This window comes from Paramisgurnus dabryanus, chromosome 2 (assembly GCF_030506205.2).
Source record: "Paramisgurnus dabryanus chromosome 2, PD_genome_1.1, whole genome shotgun sequence".
In the NCBI taxonomy this organism is placed as follows: Eukaryota; Metazoa; Chordata; class Actinopteri; order Cypriniformes; family Cobitidae; genus Paramisgurnus; species Paramisgurnus dabryanus.
Window position 1 is genome coordinate 28,295,095 of NC_133338.1, and position 22,491 is coordinate 28,317,585.

The 22,491-nt window shown below is 38.4% G+C and overlaps 1 protein-coding gene across 1 annotated transcript; it reads left to right on the plus strand.

Annotated features, from left to right (window-relative positions):
* The first annotated feature begins 869 nt into the window (after nt 1–869).
* Nucleotides 870–5,058, plus strand: polr2m (RNA polymerase II subunit M). Its single transcript, XM_065267780.2, has 4 exons — nt 870–1,119; nt 1,466–1,987; nt 2,258–2,465; nt 2,681–5,058. The coding sequence occupies exons 1-4, from the start codon at nt 1,010–1,012 to the stop codon at nt 2,813–2,815; spliced, it is 975 nt and encodes a 324-aa protein (XP_065123852.1). The 5' UTR covers nt 870–1,009; the 3' UTR covers nt 2,816–5,058.
* The last annotated feature ends 17,433 nt before the right edge of the window (nt 5,059–22,491 follow it).

The following is a 22,491-nucleotide window of genomic DNA, read 5'->3' on the forward strand; positions in this document are numbered from 1 at the left end:
CCCAATCCTTTAATGGAAGACATCACTTGTTACTTTGGTGATACAGCAGACAAAAAAAACAATAATGTTACAAATTCTTTATTTTATATAGTTATATACAAAATAACAGTTCAACAGCTTTTAAATCCCCTTTTCTTCTTTTTAATTGTTTCTTTTTTATTTCTCTTTCTTATTTGTAATTTCATTTGAAAATGTAGAAACATGTGTTAATGCTGTTATCATAAATTGCCGTAAAATTTTCTTTTCAATTAAAAAAATCTTATTGAAAACTTATCTTAAATTAGCTGTCCTTAATTTGTGACATTAGGGAAATTTGTTACTATTAAAGCATTTTGTACATACATATTATATTGCATTGGTCTAAATTTTCCAATACACATTTATTCAGACACGACATTTTTAACAATAGCATAACATAGATTGAGATTCATATATTAATCTACTTTTATTTCACTTGATTTCTATGTATTTTTTGACGAAACCATCACTTTAATCGATGTAATCCATTATACTCCTCATGTATTCTATTATCTGTATAATCTGTATTTCTTATGTATTGTGTATTTCAATATGTATTTCATATTTAATATTTTCGGTAACATATGGATTAACCACTAGATGGCGACATCGCCTTCTCTCTCTCTCAAGAAAATAAGGTTTTGCTCTGTCTAGCACACCTTGAGCATTCAGTTTGTCAACTTAGTTAAACTAGTACTATCATTGTTCTCAGTACAGGCCATAAAATTTAGATATTTTAGGTGTACATTTAACATCAATCAGGCAGGCACACTGGTAAGTAAACAACACTATGCTTGTTTTTTTGTGAAGGTCTTTTATTTTGTAATGAGTGTTTTCATTTTTATGACGTTGTCATCGCTGGCTTCAATGGTTTCGCCTGTTTTGACACATGGCGGCATTTGTGGATAATATGTTGCGTTTTTGAAAGAGGATATTACAGAGTGAAAGGTGTCAGTGTCAATAGTTGTTTTTATGACCGTTTTCTTTGATCATGGAGGCATCGTGGACAGCGCCGCAGGGGCAAGTGGGTAATTTGGGCAGCAAGAGTAAAGATGAGCTCCTTGAGATACTGTCACGACAACAAAAGTTGCTTTCTAATAAGTAAGCAATTTAAACGAAATCTTACGAAATTATCTTAACTATGTATTGTATCCCTGATCACATCAGTTCAAATTCATATTAGACATTTCGCAATTTAACATTTTAGCTGGCTAAACGGTAATCATGATCAAATATTCTGGATCATTCCAGATCATCTGTTGCAACACAGAATCTTCATTTACTAACCAAGTAAAGTCACATAGATCGGTGTATTTCGACAGTGTACAACACAAGTTGAGGACAATAACTGCTTTTTTGTTAGACTTAAAAAAATTAAGGACATCAGTTTTTTTGAAGCAAAAATATCCCACATAATTTTGAGTAATTTTATTTCTGTGCTCTTCAGGAGATTCATTCGGAGCCTCCCAGATAAAGGAAAGAAGATTGCTGACTTTGTGGAGAAAGTAAACCTTGCTCTTGAACATCTGTATGAACAGGAGAGAAAACAAGCAAGTTTAATCTCCGCCCGGGCAGAGTTTCAGGCTAAATATCAACAAGCCTTTTCTAAGCGAACTACAGATAAGAATTTAGACTCTGATTTGCACACCCCATCCCATGATGAAAATAAAGCTCATGATGCACATAACATACAGGAAAATGGTTTGTTTGACCATAATGAGTTTTCGACATCCCAGCCACAGGCTGCTGCTGAAACACTAACAGCCGGCGGAAATGACACACTGCAGATGAAGGACACAGAGCTTGTGGAGGCATTTGGAAAATGTACACTATCGCAAAGTAAAAATGACCCAAATGAAGACATTGTTAAAAACTCCAGTCTGGGTTCTCGACAAATGAAAAAGTCACATTATATAGAAGTCCTAGAGAAAAGTGGAAATTTAAGGAAGGCCAGATTCAAACCAAATCAGTGAGTGGAACTACACTCCCACATACAGGACCACTGCTTTATATTTTTTCTAAAAAAAATCAAAAGTAGTAGTTTGTTGCATAATCTCTACACATGTGTCTTTAAAGAGAACCTTTAAAAGAGTTGAATTGCTGATCTAGAACAATTTTATGAATGTTTATTATGGAGCATTTTATCCATTTAATTATTAAAATTACACAGCTTCATGAATTTGGCTAGGCCAAAATAAATGAGTCCTCAAATATAGCATTGTGTTTTATTGCTTTTCAGATTAGCAGTTAAATCTGAGTCCTCATCACCTAGTCACAGCTCTGGTAGCACCACACCACTTACTGCAGAGGCCAGAAGACTGCAAGACAGAAAGCACCTGGATGACATCACTGCAGCTAAACTTCCACCCCTGCACCACAGTCCCGCCCAGCTACTGTCTTTAGAGGAGTCGGCTGCCCTTCAGCAAGACCAGACCAGAAAATATCAGGTAGGTTAAAGATGACCATGTTCTCCAGAATAAACTTCGATATGTGCAATCAAAGTGATAATTTGATGCCTCAAGCAAAGTTTTATTCCATGGACCTAGACAGAAATAAGAGACGACAACCAATAAATGTTTGCCACTGTCTGTGTGGTGTCCCCTTTTCATTCAGTATTCAGGAAGTAGTACATTCATGTAATTGTGTTTACTGTTCATTTCAGGAGTTGCATGCCAAGCAAGCTGCCCAGAAGCTGGCAGATGGTCTTAGTATCAGGATGGAGAGTTACAACCCAGAAAGAGACCCACTGGCAGCCTACAGAGAGGTGCATGATGATGGGGCCTCTGAGGAGGACTAAATGGTGGGGCCCTACAGGGAGGGCACTGGCTTAGTGATATGTTTGGCCCCTTGCCCTGGACCAGCTCTAGGCCCAGAGCCCATGCTTCAGGACCCTGGAGAGAGGCTTTCAGTATACAGACAAGAGAAGGGCTCTTCATGAACTGCACTGACAATGTCTTCAAATAGAGAGCAGCTTTTGCCAATGAAGTTAAAAAAAACATCAGGTTGAATCAAGTGTTGGGTGATTGTGTCCATGGAAAATCGCTCTGCTGTTTTTTGTAATAGACTGTCTTGGCAAACTGATGGGAAAAATCTCTGTTTAGACTAAGGAAATACCTTGATTATCTAGAGTAATTTAATTGTGAGCTTTTATGAGCCATGCCTTCTAGGGTGTGGTTTATTGATAATATTATAATATTTTTGTATGACCTTTCTAATGTTTATTTAAACAGAGGCCTTTGATATAACCTAAAATTCTTGACTGACTTTCTCAATCGAATAACGGAAACTGCGGTTTCATAAACTAAAGGTGGAAGCACTTAATGCTCTTGTCACATGAGAGTAACAGAATGAGAAACGTTTTTCACCCCCTCTTTTTTTTTTGCAGCATTGTTTTGTTAACCGCTTCACTAGTTTGATTGGAACGACGAGTAAGTCGTCGTTTGAAGGCAGGGATGTTATCAGTGTTGAAATCTTTGACATGCCTCGGGTGATTAATATATGTAATGTAAAATATTGAGGCTTGAAGGAATTAGACCAATTGGTGGAGTACATCTGGACTGCATTTAGATCGTGTTACTGCTTTATGTGGCAGTGCATACTGGGATGACAGAGAGATAGATAGATGAGATGTATGGTAAATAAGATTTCAAAAACATTGATATGGATAAGAGGTGAAACCGTTCATAGCATTTGCATTTATATTCTTGTGATAGACTAAATATTTTATTCAGAAATCTTGAAAAGAAAGAAGTTTGATGAGGTATGGGTGGAGGGAAACAGAAGAAATTCAAATCTGTGCTGTTCTGAGGTTGATGACCTGTGATAACCTCTGGTAATTGCTTCTGCTCGTTGATGGGAACCGCTGCCTCAAACAGAAAAAAACACAAACCTCACACATCTGGTAGGTTAGTGTTTAGACACTGCGTGTGACGAACTCCAGAGTGTCTTACCCAGACGTCCAATGATAAATATGTCAGACATGTCCAGAAAGAATCTCCTCTGTACTGGTATTAATTAAATCTACCTTACTTGCAGAAGAAAAGAGACTGTTATCAATTACAAATTGGATTTTTGTACTGAGCAGTGTCTGGACCTGAACTCGTACGTGTGCGGGGAGACCCTTTACTTACAGCCGCTCTGCTACCTTACCTGTTCGGTTGACATGGTTTCCAAATGACTTTCTGCATTCACCGGTTCTGTCAACAAATTTGTGTGTTTTACCCTGCCCACTGTGAGGCTATAATACAGCAACAGTATTTACACTGATAAAAAAAACAATTGCGCTTTTCGACCACATGGGGGAGCCGTGAGCCAGTCTTACATAGTGGCAATATAAGTGTGCCATTTAATTTAAAGGTGCCATAAAATTTAAAACTGTAATTACTTAGGCATAGCAGGGCTCCAGACTGCCACTAAAAAGGGGCATTTTGCCTCCAAAATTTGAGAGTGTGCCACTGAATTTTACATCCAGTCGCACATGTGCGACCCGTAAATTTGACCTTTTTTTGTGATGTGACACTGAATTTGAAACAGCACATTGTACTTTCTGCATCTATCAAAGTATTTATTAGTAATACAGTGTAAATAAGTTGAAATGTGAATATTTGGTTAGCATGTTGATTCAGGGTGTGTGCCCCTGAATTTTCTGGTTGCGTCCCTAAAATTTCCAGTTGGGGGCCACTGTGCTCCTAGTGAAAAAAGTTAGTCTGGAGCCCTGCATAGATGAATAATACGATTTCTGTACATGTTATTGACATATCATGAGCCGCAAATGTGATTGTTTTCCTCCTCCTTATGTAAACCATGTGCATACATAAGACCACTAAAAAAGACGCCAATCTCAACATAACACCAACTGTGACATTACAGTTGAGATGTATGCCCCCAACATTAAATTACCCATTAAAGGGACACTCCATTTGTTTGAAAATATGCTCATTTTCCAGCTCCCCCAGAGTAAAACATTAGATTTTTACCATTTTGGAGTCAATGCAGTCGATCTCCGGGGTCTGGCGCTACCACTTTTAGCATAGCTTAGCATAATCCATTGAATCTGATTAGACCATTAGCAACTAAAGAGTTTCGATATTTTTCCTATTTATAATTTGACTTTTCAGTAGTTACATTGTGTACTAAGACCGATGGAAAATTAAAAATTGTGATTTTTTAAAACCTCTTTGATTATTTTTTTAACACAATGCTAATGGTCTAATCAGATTCAATGGATTATGCTAAGCTATGTTAAAAGTGGTACCGCCAGACCCGGAGATCGGCTGAATGGATTCCAAAATGGTAAAAATCAAATGTTTAACTCTATGGGAGCTGGAAAATTAAAAAGTGGAGTGTCCCTTTAAATTAAAGAGTAACTAAACCAACTTTTTTAGTTAATGATCTGTAAGAATGATGCTTTATTAGTGCTGTTCATTGATTTTAGTAAGTTTTTTGACATTTGGATATAAAGTGTTTCAATACTACAATATATGGTGTAAAAACGTCTGAGTGCTGCCCTCTTCAGGTTGAACGGTGGCTACTGCAGTTGAATTTTCCTATTGGATGTTGGGTCCAATAAATAACTCGTGACGTAAGCAGGTTCAAGCTCACCACGCCCTTGTTACGATCTCACCACACACTTAGTTCGTCCCCTCTATCTCCGTTGGGATCTGCCCACTTTTCTTGCATTTTTCAAATATTGCAGTGGGTGGAGTCAGCCTCTGACCAGGGGTTTAGTTACGCTTTAAGTACAATGTTGTTACAATGCTAAAAACAAAGTTAATACTTTATGCTAGCGTTTAGGCTGAATACTACTATTGACGTTACAGTTACGTTTTGCAGGTCCATACTGAAAAAACACAAACTTGCCACTCAGAAACGTCTATTAACAATCATCAAACAATTGATTATTTCTCAAATTCTGTATCTTTGCCTGATACGGGCTCAAACATAAGGTCTGTTTACACAAACACAGATCTACTGGAGAAACAGCCAATCAGAGCAGAGCAGAGCTCAACATTATTATTCATGACCCTTTTAAATAAGGTAATTACAGACCATTTAATTCTAAAATTCATAGGGTTGTAAATGGACATGTTAAAGAGTCTCTAGGTAATTTTTGCACTTAATAAAGCCACAATTTAACATGTTATTTCAATGCATTCTCTGGCACCTTTAGGTTGTTCTTTTTAGCTACAGTTTTCGCTTGCCATGTACCCCCACACCCATTGTCTCAGGTCAATAAATCACTTGTGGAATCATCTGCAAGTGGTTTTAATCTACCACAAGTGCACAATCATGCCCCGAGAGAATGGACAAAATGTTTGAGCAGCGAGTGGGATAAAACGATAATGCATGTTTTCCTAGAAATGCCCTTTTGCCAGTAAAAATACAAAATGTTTTCATGAGGCAATGATTATTTTAGGAAGAAAACGACCATTACTTCCAGCTCATAAAACCTGCAATGTCTTTTCTCCTCATTTTAATGTAGTAAAGTTTAATTGTGAAGGGCAGGCTTTGAGGTTTAAGTACTGTAGTTAAAGAGTGTTCATTTCACTTATGCATCTTATTTATGGCATTTTGATTCATCGCTGTTGTGTTGCGCACTTTTTTTGTGTCCATTTGTGTCTACATTCCTGTAGATCCAGTTTCACAGTAAATCTAGGCACAGCTCAAAGCGGGCCGCGTACTCTAATGTCTCAATAACGCTGGTACAGCTGTGCCACTGTAGATTTTCATGGTTGTTGTTGCAATGCTATTACAAACTTGAACACATCTATTTTAAATCCCTTTTAGTAACGAGTAAGCACTTTGGATATTTTCCATTCATATTTTTCCTCAGGTTTTGCTTAATTCTCTTTAGTTCAATTTCCACCTGTTTTTGATAGATATAATGAACTTTCCTACAAGTCTTACTGGTTTACCTGACTGTTTCAGTATAAAGGCTAATTATAATTATAGCAACATATAGCTTTCACAATATTTACTTTTTTATATTTACAAGATGTGTAATTTGGTTATGGCTTGGAGACCGCAGTTGTAAATGCAGGAAAGGGTGTGTCAGAAACCTCACTATCGACAACCGCATTATTGGCTTTAGAAATGTCTGAGTTTACACTGTTGCTGGAATGGATTTGGAAATTGAGAATGTTGATATTGAGGGCGCTGTTCAGAGAAACACTGTTTATATCATTCCTGATCTTTTCCAGCATTGTGGCCATATGATCAGTAAATCCATGATGAACATCTGCTTCCATGATGAACATCATCAAGTCCATATGAAGATGATTCATAACCTCTGTTATCTCATATTGCTTTGACTTTACTAACGACTGGTACCATGGTACAATGATTATATTAGGTGGCAATGCATTATAGATTGTATACATTATGGAATTGAATAATAACCACATTTTTACCTGGGTATTTACATAATACACTCTCAGAAAAAAACTGTACCTTTTCTGTCACTGGGGCTGTACCCTTTCGAAAACTACAGCTTTGCACCAGGATTTCATTTTAGTAACTCAGAAGTACATTCTGGGACCAAAGAGAGCTTATTAGTATCTCAAAAATACATATTAGTATCTCAAAGGTACATATTGGTACTAAATGTTTACATATCTGTACCTAATGGTCCATACAATTACCTTTTTAAAGGGTGCTGCCCCATTGACAGCTAGGGTACATATTTCAACTTTTTTCTAACAATGTAGGTCCTTAAGGTACGGTAATCTACCCAAAATTGTATTCAGTTTTGTATTCCTGTAAAGGTATAAAAAGGAAACTTAGGGTACAGCCCCAGTGACAGAAAAGGTACAGTTTTGTACCTTTATTTCTGACAGTGTACTCCCGGCTATTACCATGGTACCATGTCCAATTAAAATAAATAAATGTTTTCAGTCAAAACACCAAATATTAGTCTTTTCAGAAATTAATTAGTGGAGATGAAGTTCTCAGCTGCAAAACCCTGTTTGGTTATTTTCAACCCAGCATTGGGGTAAAAAAAAGGGACGAGTCCAGTCGGTGGCTTAGATTAACCCAGAAAATGTTTATTTTTGACCCAATAAAGGGATTAAAACAACCCATCATAGGTTAAATTACAACCCTAGGGGTCAGGCTTGTCCCTTTTTGACCCAACATAGTGTAAGTGCGTCTGACATGTTTTCTTGTAAATTCGTTTTTTTTCTTTCAGGCTCTGTTAAGGTAAAGTAATTTCACTTTAATGGCAATGAAAAGGTTATAAATCAGTAATAGAAATTATTTGTACAAATCATTTTAGTCATTAGTGTTTAATAAATGTGACAAATCTCCACTTTTTAAAAAGTCTACAGTCACCCTTACCTGCCCTTTCTAAAAAAGGTGAAAGGCTGAAGCTGGGATTAAGCAGATTTTAAGCAAAAGTAGGCCTATTTGATCACAAGAAGCTGGTTAATAAAATGCATTTTACCAAATGTAGGCAAAAGGTGGCTACTTTAAAGATGCTAAAATATAGGTTCTTGAATGTAATTAAGTTACAAAAGTTATAAAGTTTCCTTTAACTTTCAGTTACTTTATAGTTTAAGCAATTATTAGTATTTTAAATCATAGTATTCTAAATTGTGTAAACAAATATTAAATGTCAAAGAAATAATAAATAATAGACGATCATGGCGAAACTATATGGTGTATAAATTCACTTGGCTTGTTATGTGTGTTCTTTCTTTTAGAGACCTTTAAAGGTCATAATTGGCCTTTTTACCAGTAAGCCAAATATGTTTCCCTGTATAGACAGCAGATGGCAGCAGTGCTTGTGTGTTTTATATCTTGAACAAGCCTCTTCTTGTCTTGCTGCTGACTGAGAGGATTCGTATCTTGTTTATATTTTGTCTGAAGTGGATTTTAATTCAATTATCCTCAGCCATCACATCCGTCTCATATTAGTTTTAAGTGCTGTTTACGGATATGAACCCACTGAGTTGATTCAGCATAATTTTGTCATTAGCGGCTCCATCTTTTTGCATTTCTTTTTTGACTAAATTATCTTGGAAGGGTCTATGGGTAATTTCATACACACGTAAGTTACAATTATGTTTGTTTGGTTAGCTCAGAGCTCTGATTATCTATTATTGCGCGTTTGGCTTACACCTGCTGAAGATAACGCGTGTTCCCCAGACAATCCTCAACCAAAATCCGATGGTTTCAAATCATAGTCCACATCTGCTTAAACAAACTGTTGGTTTAGAAAGTTTGCATAACAATTACGGGATGGCTGGTCCATCTCAAAACCAGGGATAGGGAGATTCATCACTGCCAAAAAACTGCCAGTGTTCTGGTCAGCCAGTGTCTGGGTTGGCACGGCTGTAAAGCCTGTCAGAGACTCACCGTGGTGAGGAAGCGTCTCAGCGGGGACGCGCAGCGGTGCCAGGGCACGGCGGGGAAAGAAAATGGAGCCGCTTGCCCAACAGCGTGTGATCATAATGAGGAGGAAAATTCCCATTCTTGTATCCAGATTAATGTAATAACAACAATGTACTTTTGTCCAAGTTTTTCTGCTCCCACTTGTATTACTCAAAGGCAAGCCTCAGATCCCTGGTCATCAAATGTGAGCGCGCGCGCTCCTGCTGCAGTACACTTGGTTAGTTGGTTTAAAGGGGGCATATCATATCAAGAAAATCTGACTTTTTTCATGTTTAAGTGCTATAAATGGGTCCCCAGTGCTTGTGAAAAGAACAACCCAGTAAGTTTCGGAAACCATTCTCTGCAAGCATGTGAAAAAATAGGTCATAGAAATTTGTTTCCCCTTGTGATGTCAGAAGGGGATAATAAGATGAGCTTTAAAGGGGACATATCACGAAAATCTGACATTCTCCATGTTTAAGTGCTATAATTTGGTCCACAGTGCCTCTATAAACCTAGAAAATGTGATAAAGGGACACACCATTTTTCTTACACCTTCAAAGTGGCAACTTTAACATGCTATAATCAATTATATATATGGTATTTTGAGCTAAAACTTCACATATGAACCCTGGGTACACCAAAGATTTATTTGACATCTTAAAAAAGACTTGTGAAATGTCCCCTTTAGTAATCTGAGGTGGGATGTAGCATACACATCTATATTGTGTGAGTTTCCGATTATGGTTCCCAAGCACCCAAGTACCAGCTCTAAGCAATGAGCCGAGAGCTATATCTGTGTACATGAGGTCAATCTCAAGCTGTCTCTGTTGAATGCTGTGCAAAGCTGTTTTTCATTATTTTCATGCTATTCAAGTGAAATCATGCCTCCTCATTTCTGAATGCACCAATTGACAAGCACCAGGAGTGTGAATTAGCAGCTACTCGGGGAATACTGCCAGACATTACAAATGGTGAGTGCTAACTTCATTTAAAGGGTCATGAAATACAATCGCTGAAATGTCAAATATTGTTATTGCCTACTTGCTTTGCTATGTTGCAGGTGTGGGAGAGGAAACAGTAATGAAACTGAAGAGTAAAAACCGGCTTGATGTTTGAACTCAGCTTCGCTCTTTACTAGGTCAGGATGTTTTCATTTTATACATTTATTTATTTTCCTGTGGTCAGATTCTCTTATATTGCATGAATCCTGCATGGGTTGTAAAGAATTACTTCCCGGGCCTTTGGTCATACAACAGAAGTGAAAGCATGTAGTAAAACAAGGCAGTTCTCCCGCAGCTCATAGCAATTACAGGGCCGTGATATGGAAACATATAGTCTTGTTTATATGCCGTAATGTTGTCTCTATGCCAAGGCACCCTTTGTAAGTGTTGGGAGCCCTGGTGTTTCTGACTAGAGCTACTTTCTGATTTCGCTATGCTGCAGCGAGTCGTAAGAGACTAAGGTTTAGGGTCTAAAAAATGTTGGGTTGTTTCAACCCATGGATAGGTAAAATATGGACAAACACGACCATTAGTTTGAATAAAATAGAAACACATTGCGTTGTCTGTATTTTACCCAACCCTCAGTTGAAACAACCCATGGGTTCCTCACAAAGATAGTAATGTTTTGATTTTGTGGGGACATTGTTTGGTCCCCATGGGGAAAACAGGTTTAAATTAAACTAAATGATGTTTATTGGAAAATGTAAAAAGACAGAATCGGTTTATGGGTTGCGTTAGGGGAAGGTGATTGAATATACAGTTTTCACAATATAAAAGTCATGTCTATGGAAACTCCCCGTGTCTGTTTGTGAATCTCCTAATTTGTTTATTTACATTATGCCTTTTCTCCGCAATTCCTCTGACTAGAAAAACGGAAACCTTCTCAATCTTCTCAAATTGTGTACATACACTACCGGTCAAATGTTTTCTTTATTTATATATTTTTTCCACATTACAGAATAATTATTAACTAACTATGGCATAACACAAATGTAACTGTGGGAATTAGGTTGGTGACTAAAAGCATCCAAAATTAAGAAAACGTATTGGAAAAAATTGCAAAACTGTACTCGTGCCATTTTATCAAGAAGCTTCTTGAAGTTTCACCTTAGAATGAACTTTAAATAATATCGAAGGAGTTCACATTTAATCTGGGCTCTTATTGGCCGCTTTTCCGTCAATATTCAGTCTAAGTGATCTATGTTAAAAATACTATTTTAAAATATAATTTTAGTTTTCTAATAACAGAACTTAATTTGTTGTCTACAAAAGTAATTTCAAGCATTTAACCATACACCTTCAGATTAAAAGAATTTAAAGATCATTTGACCGGTAGTGTATTTTTCTAATAAGAAAAGAGGCACTTTCCATCCATCCTTAATATCTGAAAAACAGACTTTAATTTATTTCCTTTTTTTAGTGGCTTGTTAAGTTGTGCCTCATCATATATTAGTCATCTTTGGTGTGCAAACAATTTTCTTAATGTCTTTTTATAAACCTAGCGTCCAAACCTTTGACCTCACATAGCCTTTTAATAATGTAATATTTCATGATAATTCAAATATTTGGAATTCAGAGAAACGCCTCCTTGTTATGGCCTGAGGAGTGATTCCGAGGGCGTGGAGTTTATCTGCTGCTTTAACCGCATTTTACAGGATGTTTGTCTTTCTGTTCTTTCTTTCTTTGTTTTATGCCAATGTAAAACAAATCATAATTGCACACAGGACCGTGACAATTGTTAAACATATCAAAAATTGGCAATCGCTCATAGCCTGGAGATGGTAATGCTGTCCTTTACAGGTGCCACAGTTTAAAGTAATATAAAACAGCCTCCTCTGTAATTTGTGATTTCTTTTTTCCACTTTGTCCTTTTTCTTTCTCTTGCCTTGTTGCCTCTCATCGGATTTCACATGCGGCGTAAGGCCCTTTTCACAGACAGATGGTGCCACTCACACAACTAGTGGTCTGTTCACGCACGCGTCAAATTCAGTGTGTGCGGGTACTCAAGCCTTGCTCTTCAAGAGAAAGAGGAACCCTGCAAAAGTGACATTTTTACGCCTCCCACTGATCTCGTGTCTCATCATGCTTTGATAAGCATTGTGAATTTCAGCGGCAGGAAGAGGGGTGACACAAAAAAGTGTCTTGCTCTGCAGGACTTGTAGGGTGGAGTGTTTTTTGTAAATATTTTTCTCAGACATTTCTGACCCTTTTCAGCAAGAAATGTGTCATCACAGACAGTTATTGAAATACCTTTAATGGGCAGGCATAATTCTGGAGCATTTCTTTGAACATTAATAAGCTGTTTTCTTCAACATAATAAGCTGTCATCTGCATCATCCGCTGTCCTAGCTTGGTTCCCTTAAGGCCATCTTTTCTTAAAGCTCCCGTTTTGACAGCTTTCTAGGCCGTCCACATTGATGTTATAGATATAATCTGCTTATAATAGCTTTTCTGTCATTCTCTCTCGTCTTTTTTCCTCATCATTTCTTCCCAGTAATAATCAAAGACATGTTAAAAATGTGACAGAAAATGTGAGAATCACAGATGTTATAACCCAGAGACGCTTTTCTGTGTGTCAGAACTGTCACCGGTTATCAGCTTATACTCTGCTCCAGTGTGCTCTCTCTCTTCATCTCCTCATGATTTTTTTTTTTTTAAACAAAATACAGCCAATTGTTTTTAAATTTGATTGCAGTACTTCTACATAAAATTTTACAGGAAACATTTTTAAGTTGAATAATTTAAGTGCAAAAACATAAACTGGGCTATTATTGACAAAAAAGATTAAAAAGTTACAGTATGTTTAACAACCCAAACTCTACTAACCAACACCTGGTCTCTTGCTCTCATAAAAACCTCTGAGCGGTTCTGTTACCTTTGTCATAGCCTTCTGCATTACCCCGGTACTACATTATACATAGAAAGAAAGACAGAGCGTAAAAGTAAATTATGATTTTTTTTAGTTGTGACACCTGTAGCAACTTCATGTTTTTTAATAGTATGACAATAGTGTGCACTGTGGTTAATGCTTATATGTCTGTGAAATCAGTCTGAAGTCTCATAATCTTGATCTATGAGATTTTGAGCATTAAGGTTTGATTTCATTCACTAATATCACATTGATTTTAATCTTTGACATGGCTTTATCATGGCTTTTTTGTCATATTTTCACAGAATGCTCTTTACTTTATTTAGGATGATTTATGTAGCACTTTTTTGCACAGACAAATCCATACTGGCATATTAATGTGTCTATATTTTAAAGACAAAGACCCAAAAAAGGGACAAATAAACAGAGAGAGAACCTAAGCAAACTATATAGTTTTTTTACCCAATAATAGCTCTGGGGTCCTGAGACAGGAAATGATGCCATTAGAAAGATCTCAGCAGAGCAAATCACCATCTTTCAAACATCTGCACTCTCCCCATACTCATCTGATGTATGGAACAGTTTAAGCCTTAAACACATCTTTACTTAATCACGGCTTGAGTCATTACTGGTATTTTTTTGGCTTTAATTGAAATGATCCATTCGCCTACATGGACTCGAGAGTGGCGGTACGTCAGCTTGAGCGCATTGAACCAAAGTGATGAAACCTTTGGATTAACTGTACGTGCACACGGCTGTGACGATGGACGAGTCATTTGTCCACCCATTAAGCTAATGCGCTGTCCCTGTGTAGCCACATATCACTGAGGGTGCATAGGGGAGCTCTCATAGGAGGTGGCTCCTCTGAATTCTGGCCAAAGCTCATTCTCTTACTTTAACCCTACCAGGCCATATAAAAGAATGTCTGTAGCTCCATGCCAAATAAAAAATAGCTGAGGCTATAAAGCAATTGTTTGGTCACCATCGCTTAAACGGGCCCCCCTAAAATGGCCCTTCGTCTTGGCTTGGGTTTCTCTTATTCTCCTCACTCCCTTCTGTACCCCTTCTTCATTTTCTTCCCAGTGTTGTTGCCCAATGTATGATTCTCCAATGCTCATCGTTAACCATAACTCATTTCTCACCTCTTTATTCACAGTTTGCTCAATATAAATATCAATATGATTACTTACGATATTAATCATGACTCCCATGATATGAGGTGTGAATTACTCAGCGCTGTCCGTCAAGGTGTGCTCAGTAGGCCTCAGGGTATATTCGCTAACGGCGCCAAAACAAAAACACGTTAAAAAATGGGCTAACACCTTGCTCTCTTAGAAATTATATATGTTTTTGTGAGGGAGTGTGTGTCCTCTATTCGCCCACTGTTCGAATGACTCCTCACGTCTGCCCAGAAAAACACATCCCGCAGCCAGAGAGAGGCTTCTCTGTACAACCATGGCCGATACACCCAGCTCTGGGTCAAGAGAGGCCTGATTGACATCATCAGAACTGGACAGCACAGCGCCAAGAGCTTAGCCAAACTCCTTTCCCATGCTATTAACTAGAATGTTACTGTAACTATTGCCAGAAGAGACCAATCGATGCAATTTGATCAAACAGACGTATCTAAATTAGCTACTGTGAAGAAAGCTATTATATTTTATTTTTCTTCTGTAATATGTTAGTTTTGTAATCTGGAATTAAGTGTAGAACTTCATGGATTTGGAATGTGATTGTGAACATCTTTTAATGATCAATCCTTTAGTTGTCACTGGACAAATCAAGCTACAACAACATCCTATTTTTTCATTTGTCTCTTCTCTTGATTTCTTACTCTCCTGTTCCTGTTTGTTCATCCATGCCAGCTTCCACCCCACACCCTTTAAGAATCTGCCAATGATGACACACAAAGACATGAATGATTAATCATTCTCTTTTTGTCAGAATTATGGGAAACACATGATGGGATGTGACACTCTCAGTGGGCTGGTCAAATATGTTTTGGGTATATATCAACCCCATTGTGCTAAATATATCAGAGCATGATATAGAAAGCAAGACATATGTTGGGATCATATCATTGTGTTTGTACAATTTTAGCAGATTGAATCTTTAGTGCTTTCATCAAAATTGACATTTTTTTTTTGTTTAATTGTGACATACATATCTTTACTGCATTGCCTCATCCCAAATGGCAATTTACATTCCAAAACCTCCAGCTAAACACCCTCTTCCTCTCCTGCTGGCCAAATCTTCACTGCTTTTCTTTGATAAAACAAGACTTTCTTCATTTGTTTGCGTATCAAGAAATAGCTTCCATCTGCTTGGCTGCAAATACACCCGCCCTCCGTCATTTCCAGTGTATTTCATATTAGGCCTTTGAGTGAATTCCACATGTTTGTATACCTCATTGGCTCCAATTTGTCACTGTGAACCGTTGCTAAAGTAAATAGACTGTATGTGCTTTATTACAAGATACTTGCTGGTCATATGCAGAACAGGAATAGTAAAAGTCAAACAGGAATAGTTCTTATAATTCAAAACATGACTCTTTATGATATACGTTCAGTTAATGGATATAAATTGGCATTATTAAAATCATGCATATATCCTTTCCTTTATATTATATATCATTTGCTCTTAAATAGGACCGTTTTTGCTTCCCTCTCTTTCTGATTTGCCAATTGAGAAAGAGAGGGAACAGAAAGTCGACACATTACCACCTTGTATAATTTGCAGTCTGTGTATAACCAGAGCTCCAGTCCTTTAAAGGAAAACACCACCATTTTTCAATTTTTTACTATGTTCTTACCTCAGCTTAGACAAATTAATACATACCTATCTTTTTTCAATGCGTGCACTTAATCTTTGTACAGCGTGTCGTGAATGTGTTAGCATTTAGCCTAGCCCCATTCATTCCTTAGGATCCAAACAGGGATGAATTTAGAAGCCACCAAACACTTCCATGTTTTCCCTATTTGATGACTGTTACATGAGTAGTTACACGAGTAAGTATGGTGGCACAAAATGAAACTTTTTTTGGAGCCATAGGAATGAATGGGGCTAGGTTAAATGCTAACACATTCACAAAGCGCTGTATAAAAAGTTAAAAGTGCACGCATTGAAAAAAGATATGTATGTATTCATCTAAGTTGAGGTAAGAACATAGTAAACGGTGGTGTTTTCCTTTAAACGCCACAGCAGTGTTTGGAGATCTTTGGTCCAACTGCTCTGGTTAAGGCCTGGCTGGGTACAACATGTCCTGAACACAGAGTTTGTCTTCTCTTATCTCCCATCCTGCTGTCTCTGTGGACTGTGGATGGAGGCATTCATCACTGCGGGGCAGCAGTATTTACGAGCCTTCGCTCTCTTTATTAATCTCTCCCAGCTGCACGCGCCTCAGCGCACACTAAACACCTTCAGGGTCAGCCGGCATCTCCGACATGTGGGCCGGAAACGGGCCTTTTAATCCAGTAAACCACAAATAAACCCCATTAAAGAAAGGAAAGAGTTTTTTTCTGCTAAAAGATAGATTTACATGGAGCATTTTTTTAATTGTTGTGTTTACTGCGCTCGTTTCCAAGCTTTTATAGTGAAAGAGGACTCCGTCTCTTGGATGAGACCGGGACATTAAAGGCTGCTAACTAGCCCCTAATGATGAGTCGAAGCAGTTAGACGCCCCGTGGACTGAAATAACTGTTTTCTCATCTCTTTAAGCGTAGCTGCGTATGAGCCGCAGGCACTTTTATGTGAATTAATCCTTTGTGGCTCTGTTTCAGCGTTTAGGCGGAATACAGAGCGTTTTACTGAAGTCTGGAGATTCTTCTCATTTTGCTCCGCACACCCTCCCTCCCTCCCTCCCACTGATCCCCTGCTCTCATCGCATGGCAAGAGTCCCACACTCACAATCAGCTCGGGCTCTTTGCTTGTTTTGCTGGGCTCCCCCGCCTTCTTTTTTCCTTCCCTCTCTTCCTTCCTTTCCCAGAAATGACACTGTCAGATTTTGAAACATCTCTTTCTCCGTTGGCACTTGCTTTGCGTTTCCTCTCTGTCTATCTGTTTCTCTTTTGAGAGGACCACACAGAGGGATGACATGCGTGAGGTTTGTCCGTACTGGGTGGCCTGAAAGCCTGGAAAACGCGGGGCGACGGGATCGGTCTTCAATCAGCACGAGAAGTAATGCGTGTGGACAGTGTAAAACCAGTCTCCTGGAGACCTCGGGAGGGAAAAAAGAAAACCAGGGTAATTGCCGTGTGGTACCATCTCTTTGGTACCGTCCAAGGCTAAAGTCTCTCCAAACACCCTGTCTGATGCACCTCAAATGCATTAGCTACAACAACGAGTCTTCATCACGTATGCACTTGAAAGCCATTCTGTCTTGTCAGACCTCATGTTGATTCAGTCTCATCTCAGAGGACGGGGGACCATTCTCATTTAAATGAAGGAGTTTTCACCCCATGGGAGGCTTGTCGGTGGTCTAGCTATTATTTTTTTAAGCCTTAGTAACATCTAAAACCTGTAAGTAGATGGTTGTTACACAACCGCTACAGTGAGCTCACGCAAGCACGTTCAGCATTGAGTCTAGGCAGGCACGTTCAACAGCTCCAGTGAGCATATACGACAGCTGGAGGCTGAATAAATAGATTCAAAGACTCCACAGTTTCATGCAAAGTATGGCATGCTATTTTACTTGGCCCCGTCGTCTTTTATGAAGTTGCCATTGGAAAAACATTACATTTATTTTTAATATATTTTCTTGAGTAACAGATGTGCTTCTCATTGTTTTAACAATACCAAGCAATATGACTGACAGTTATTTTTAATGCCTCCTGATTGAAAGTTTATTGTTTTGAGTATAGATTTCATGACGATTTTGCGAAAACTAAAATCATTGGCATAATCAGACTATATTAGATCATACGAAATTCTGTTTGTATTCCCTCAATTATCATCACTTCCCCCATGGGATGCTATTTGCCAAATAGTAAACATTTACAAGATTTATATCAAAGAAATGTTTGGAAAACAAACATCGGCATTTTAGCTTTGTTCTTCTTTTGTGAATCACTGTGTTATTTTTAAATCCCTAAGTTGCGCATGCTTGATTGTGTTGACAGAATCATTATGGAAGTCCATGTGTTCACTTCTGTAAAGATAACGTTTTTTTTTCTGCTCGGTCTTCATTGATAAAAAAACAATACTTGTACATCTTGAAGACAAATGGACAACATTGCACGTTTATACCGACAAATGCAGGTCAATTGTGCCTATTCATATGTATGTGAGTCTGTTCAAAGCATTGAGGATTTGCATTAAGAGTGATTAGAAGTGTGTGAAGCAGCATCAGGTCTCAGATCAGTCAGCACTAACACTGCTCTTCATATCAGCCCTCCTCCGTTTGTTTTCTTGCTCTCGATCCCCTTCTTCAAACGAAGATCCCCTTTTGTAAACTTAGCTTTGGTGCTCGTTCATTTTCATCGCATTGTCAGAGATGGGAAATCATGGGTAATGTTATTTTGGGGATGAAAGAATGAAAAACACTGTCAAATCCAATTTCCTCAGCGCTGTTATACCACAGCTGTACGTTGAGGAGAATGGTACAGACAGCACAGCTGTGAATCATAAGAGCTGAAAATATAAACTGTTTAGTAGTAAAATTCAATGCGCTTTCTGCCATAACATTCATATGAAATCATTTTCGCTCAAATCCCAAGGACAATCTGTTTGGAAGAGGGGAGGTTTTAATACCACTGTCTTGCTTGCGTAAGTGTGATGGATGTGCGTTTGGCTATTGAGACATGAAACAAGAGGTTTACATCCTGTGGCATGCGTGGAACTTCTTTAAGCACAAGCGGAGCATATTTACGAACCGTTCATTTCAGTTTAATGTACGAAGAAATTTCAGCGTTACAGAATGGCAGCTATCAGCTCTCCACTTGTTCCTCAATGTGAAGCCAGACGTTTTCCAGATTCGTCCTATCTGTGACGAGATCTAAAGACTAGTGCCAAAAGTGAGCTATTCATTTAAAATGATGATCTCAGGTCAGGATTAAAAATATGTTAATAGTGATTTTTCATTCTTAAGCGATTTTTAAAACTCTAAAGGATGTTTTTTTTTGTGTGGGGGAAAATGTGCATAATGGTTGCTATCATAGAGGGACTAAAAGCGCAATTAGCCAACTAACAAGCAGCTGTGTGAGTCTGATGTGCTCTGCTGGGAGATCAGGTGGTCCATGGAGCTCCAAACAAACACGTTTGTGTCTTTTGCAGCCTGAGTCATGGAGTTGCTGGGATATGATCTGGAGGAGACGCGTAGGAAATGAGTTGATTCTCTCATGCCCCTGAAACCAAAATGACCGAAGCGCTTTCCTTTCCAGTGTTGGGTGTCTTCAAAGAGAAGTGAATTATGACTCAAAATCAACATTTGTGTTCTCATCGGGTAATTCCTCTCTATTGTTTTTCATCACACAGCTGTAATAGTGAAAGAATGCAGGTGTAAAGACAACCCTAAAGCGGCTTTGTTTGGGATTCCAGCAGTTGACAGCTGGACTGCCCCTGATCCCCACCCTAATACTTATGCTCAATTATCACAACTTCATTTAATTGGCCCAATAAAACAATCCAGCTGCATAAACATGTAACAGAGGGTGTGAGATTTCGAACAGGGATTTCTCTCCTGCCATGGATACGGCCGTCTGCCAACGCAAATGAATCATTTCACACTGAGACGTAGTGGTTTAAAGGTGTCCGAAATAGAGCGAGGCTGGCGGCACCTTGCTGGGACAACGTGTTGCTTTCTTATGCATCCATCACGGTGAACGACCCTCTTCCCAAATGGCTGTTACATAGACTTTGTGCTGCCCCATTTGTGGTGCTTTCAAGAAAGGTTCTGCCCCGTGTGGGGTGTGAGGACGGGGGCCTAACGTTAAGGTGATATGGGGGAGGGTCTCTCTCTGGAAGCCGCAATTTAAACATTTTCTTAAACCCTGTATATGTGTGGCTTATACTGAAATATGCCCAATATTGATGTTAAAGATGTTTATTCTCCAATGCTATAATATTAATGCTTTAGAAAAGAGCTCATAGTCAGAGTTCAAGAGTATCCCTGTCTCCGGAGAGGTGTAATTATAGGGATTGAACATATTTCTCTGTTCTGCTTAATGTCTATCCTAACTCTTTGCTTAAAGTGTTTGTGTTCTGACACATGTAGTGGCTCTCTTCTTCATCCCAACAGACTGACCCACCAGCCATCCAGTCATAGCCGATTAAATTTAGCACTAGCCAGAAAGTTTCTTTCTAACCTAAGCAGACTGGGAACAATCCTCCATATAGCAGACATGACATGGGTGCTCATATGCTGTCCTTTCTGTTCTGCTTATCATAAAGATATAAAAGCTGAAAATGAATATCTGTTTTGTATTAACTGCTGCATTTTAAGCAGTTTCTGTATGGTTGGACTCTTATCATGCAAAGCCTTGGCAGGAGGATGATCTCAGCTCAGTCATGCTGTTTTTCAACCAGACCTCCTTAATGTGATAATATTGTCCCTTAAGGACAAGCCAGTGTTTCAGCCTTAAATTATGAATGTGATAAATAAGACATGTATGATATGTTTTGCTTGAGAAAAAGTTTTGGTATGGCAAGTTTAGGCGAGACAGAAAGCTGATCTAGCGTAATTCACTTTGAAATCATTTTCATCATTCTGAGGAAAAGGAATTATTTACGACCCCGGTGGTGATACAGGAATAGGTTCAAGCCCCTTTCCATCTGTGTCCAATCCGAGCTAATGCTATCATCACCTGTTTCCATGTGCTTTAAGAACATCTGGATCACATTTAAAAGCGCACACACACACACAAGGTGCATTTTTGCCTCTCTGTGTGTGCATGTATTGGCATATTCTTTCACATTTGGCTTGCATTTTTAAAATAAGCTGAAACAACATATTAAGATCTAAGAGCGCAATGAAAAGTACTGATTTTAAAAGGCAATGCACTCAATTATTGAGAAACCAGACTCCTTGGGGATTATAAAAGACTAGAAATCATCTTGCCTAGATTTATGAGCTGAAGTCTGGATGCTAAAATAAATAAATAAGAAAATAAACACACCATGATTGTAATTCATCTGGCTGTATCTCAAGTGATCGCATAACATGTCTAGTTATGTCTCCAAAATGTATGCACATCAGTTCTGAATATTTCACTCACAAACACACAGTGTTTTTGTAATGCTTAAACAAACAAAAATGTACACTACGCATTGATTGGCCGGTTAGGCATTTAACAAAACATCTGTTTCCTGATTTTAATTGCGTGAGGGGCAAAGCAGGTGCCCTGACTGACAAGTTCGTTTTAGTCTCGAATATGCCTTCGAGACCACAACGCAGCTGCATCACATTTTTAACAGTGGTACATCGATTTGCCCAGAGTTTGGGAAGTGGAAATGTTTTCTCCCCGTAGCAGACTGGAATCTCCTTATCCATTTCTGTTCCTCCCATAAACGGCAGCTGTGCAGCTGGTTCGAGCTGGGAACCGAGTGCGTTGTGTCTGTGGTCAAGCGGGATTTTAGCGCAGCCCTCCCATGTGCATGTAAGGAAGCCATAATGTCATGCGATTGGGGCCGTATTATTGTTGTATGAGGCTTGCAGAGTGATGTCAGAGGAAAGAGGAAACTAGCTAACTCCCAACAAAGGGAGCAGAGGTCTGAGTGAAGTTGGCTTAAGCCAAACAAGCTTGAAGTATTTTTCTTTCTTCATTTTCTCTCGCTAATGAGATTTGCCACAAACGGTGCTGAAATGGCATTAGAATAAAGTTTACCTAAAATTAGGAAATTTTGCACTTCATTGCCTGTAAGAGTTTTTACGTAGAGGAATTTTTTAAAAGGAGGATCATGTTTCTTTGGTTTGGTATACGATCAAAAGAGATTCTTGACAATAAAATAACTTAACCAGTAAGGCAGGTGTATAGAGCTATTAAATCAATGTGGGTTGCATTAGACGTTATAAAATGAGAAATATTTGGATATGTTAAAAGCTCTCACTGTGATTACAGAATCATTCAAGAGGAGACACATGTGACCGTACTGAGGTCTGACCATTTTGAGAATCAAAAGTCTTAGTTTGGTCTACATTCATTAATTTATTTATTTAATTCATATTTTCTTTAAAAAATAGTCCCTGGCCTATGATGATAATTGTAAAGCAGAATGAGAGAAGTGTCTCCCTCTGGA